Here is a 3,143-nt window from a genome sequence, read left to right as displayed (position 1 = left end):
GAAGAGGCAGTGTGTCAAGTGATTGTTTTCCTTAGAGAAATGAAGAAAAAGAAGCAGCAAAACGACTCTGAGAACTTGGAGCCGCCTGAAGAGAAGCAGAAAGAGACAGAGACACAGCCTCCCCCTGCTCCCAACACCAATAAGGGTGTGCCAGCCCCTCAGCCCATCAAGCGGGGCCAAAAGGTAGGTGGGGACCAGGTTTACCCATGGGTCGAGCCGTTGCCATGTGAAGTGTGGACAGAAATACCAGCTTTCTGTCAGACATCCGTGGCTGCCTGATAGTTTTAGACTCTTGGCGGTGCTTTTGGTGGTTTCAGGATGACGGTGCTGGCCTGTTTGCATCGGGCACGCTGTGCTTTCCTCACCAAAACCACAGTCTCTTGGTTACTGGTGAACTGCTCTGAAAGAGGTTGAGGAGGCCGGGAAGGAAAGCGTGTGTGGGGTCGGCATCTAGGTGTTTGTCTGTGGATGCAAAACTCTGCTGCAAATTCATGGCTTCTAAAGCTGTTGGTGTGTTTTCTTCTCCAGAGTAAAATGAAGAAGATGAAGGAGAAGTACAAGGACCAGGATGAGGAGGACCGGGAGCTCATCATGAAGCTGCTGGGGGTGAGTGAGAGGAGTTCTGCCTCCCCCTGCAGCGTGGTCGCTCGGGTCGCTGGCTCTGACCACCTCTGTGTGTAACCACAGTCTGCAGGGTCAAACAAGGAGGAGAAGGGGAAAAAAGGGAAAAAGGGGAAGACAAAAGAAGAGCCAGCAAAGAAGCAACAGCAGAAACCCAAAGCCGTGCGTCGTGGTGCTGGAGGGGGCAAGGAGACGCTCCCAGCAGGAGTCCTGCTGCACGAGTCGCAGGACCCAGCCCTGGAGGAGCAGCAGGATGAGAAGGTGAGCAGCACGCTCGCCTCTCCTCTCCTGTCCACACGTCTGTCCCTTCTCACCCTCTGCCCTGGCTCTTCTGGCATGGTGTAGCTCTGTCCTGCCAGGAAGGCTGAGCAGCTCTTGCTGGTTTTGGGGTGCTGTGGAGAACACTGTGCCTAATGCCGTGACTCTGGGAGCCCGTTGGTTTCAAGAAGCAGCAAAAACCCCTGCAGCAATCGATGTGCACACTGCGTTCCCAGCACAGCCAGGGCGCGGGCTCGGAAGAGTACCGAGCCTGGCCAGGCTGCCGAGGCTCCAGAGGAGTCCGTGCCTCCCACTCGGTGCAGCTGAAACGCAGCTGAGCGCTCTCCAGGTCTGTGGTTGTGAGTCAGTATCTCTGAACCACAGCCCATCTCTCTCCTCCCAGCTTGGCCTGTGCCAAGCAAATTAGAGTTTTGAAAGAAGTATTCCTCCTCTCACCCACATAAAAGTGCTCTTCTTACCTTTGCTTTAAAATAAGTTAAATTCTCTTTGTGGTGAGAACGTGGTTTTCTGTGTACTGCTGATAAAAGAATTTATTTTTTCCGGGGGCTGGGGGAGAGAAAAACAGCCATGTGCTCATTTCACCTCTGATGTCTCCTTTCTTTGTGTGTACAGGAGGAGCAAGACCAGGATCAGCCGGGAGCTGAGGTAAATGCTCATCTGAAACTCCGATCAGTGCTGAGCCCAAGGTTTTATTCCCACTCGAAGCCGGTGGGCCCTCTGCAGCGCACGGCTCCCTGCCAGCAGGACCAGAGGCGCGGGCTGGGGCTGGCTCATGTGTGAGCCCTCCCGAAGGGCACGGCTCTGTTGTTGGAGTCCCCTTCCTGCCCGTGGCTTGTATGTTTTTTAAAAAAAATAACCTGTTCTTACCCTGCTCATCGTGGACATCCCCTATAGAAACCAGGGGCCGGCTCAGTTGAAGTTTATCCCTCGCCTCTGCCTCTGGAGGTTTTTGCCCCTCCCAGTAGCAGTGGCTCTGGGCTGGAGGATGGCACAGGGCAGTGCAGTGCAGGTTGCTCTTTAGTTTACAAATTTGTTTATAAATAAAATTGCTTCAGATTTTTCTATAATTACAGGCTGTGGGTGCTGCCCGAGGCTGGAAATAATTAGATTTCTTTAAGTTCTTTAATGAAGGCTAATGGTTGTGTGGAGGGGGAAGCTTTTGCTGACCCCGTGAAGATGTAACTACATTTGGGGATCCCATCTGGGTCATTTGAAACTAAACCCACCCTGTTTCGACTGGTGCGATGTTTAGTAATCAGAGATGGTCAGTAATGACTGGTGGGTTGGTAACTCAGCGCCGCAGAAGCGAGTGGTGAAGCTAAGTTTAGTACGTTTCGGTCACCGCGTCACGAGACGCAGGGTACCTGTGGGATTGCAGCTGCTGTTGCAGTTGAGCTGGAGGGGGAGACCCTTCGGCCTCTGCCCCCAGCGAAGCCGGTAGCTGGGGGGGGGAGCGACGCTCTCTGGTCTCACAGTGCTGCTCCTTTGCCCGTTCAGGACGGCGAGGCGTTGCTGGGCTCCCTGACGGGCCAGCCGCACCCCGAGGATATTCTGCCCTTCCCGTGGGAAGGGCCTGGCGGCCGCCTGCACTGGCCGAGGGGAGCTGCCCACGACTTACAGACACCTTTTCTTTTGAAAGGTACAAAGTCAAGCTCACTCCAGGCACCCAAAAGAAGGGAAAAGGTACTGTATTAAAGCGCTTGAATCCTTTTCAGTGCTCTACCTATCAAAGCCAGCACGTTTTTACGTACTGTTTAAATCTGTCCTGGGTTTTTACAGCTGCGAAGATTGCCTTGCATAATTTTATGCAATCCAAAGAAGCTACTACGAGAGAAAAAGACCTGTTCCGCAGTGTAAAGGTAACTCGTTTCTCTGCGTAGTTTCTCCTGTGCAAACATAACAGCGGCAGCAAAATGTCCACTAGTGCCATTTTGGGGGGAAATACTTCCAAAAACAAGTAGTGCTATTGCTTTTTTATTTTTTTTTTAGGAGTGTTGTGTTTGTCGGTACTGCTTAGGCTGGAGGGAATCGTTAGAAATCGAGCCCCACCTCTAGCTTAGGGCCTTAGGTTTCTGTATTGTGTCCTTCGGCTAAAGGGACGTAGCTGACAAAAGTGTCATCTTCCATAAAATCCTCTGGTTTTGGGAGGGGAAATCCCCGTGTGGAAGGGGCAGGTGCTTGCACTGGGGGTCTGGCTGGGCTTGGGTCGGAGGCAGCGTCCTGGGGTGCCGCCCGCCCCTCTC

General features: G+C 53.0%; 1 protein-coding gene across 1 annotated transcript in view; it reads left to right on the top strand.

Moving 5' to 3' along the window:
- The window catches only part of NEMF (nuclear export mediator factor), a 34,859-nt gene extending 32,079 nt beyond the window's left edge, over positions 1 to 2,780 (top strand). The window contains exons 26-31 of the mRNA XM_035888431.1: positions 36 to 183; positions 529 to 606; positions 688 to 882; positions 1,513 to 1,545; positions 2,398 to 2,539; positions 2,680 to 2,780. Coding sequence (XP_035744324.1) covers positions 36 to 183; positions 529 to 606; positions 688 to 882; positions 1,513 to 1,545; positions 2,398 to 2,539; positions 2,680 to 2,780 — 697 coding nt within the window. The remainder of the gene's footprint in view (positions 1 to 35; positions 184 to 528; positions 607 to 687; positions 883 to 1,512; positions 1,546 to 2,397; positions 2,540 to 2,679) is intronic.
- Positions 2,781 to 3,143: the final 363 nt, after the last annotated feature.

This window comes from Egretta garzetta, unplaced genomic scaffold (assembly GCF_000687185.1).
Source record: "Egretta garzetta isolate BGI_Z169 unplaced genomic scaffold, ASM68718v1 scaffold21, whole genome shotgun sequence".
In the NCBI taxonomy this organism is placed as follows: Eukaryota; Metazoa; Chordata; class Aves; order Pelecaniformes; family Ardeidae; genus Egretta; species Egretta garzetta.
This window is presented reverse-complemented; position numbering and strand designations above follow the sequence as displayed.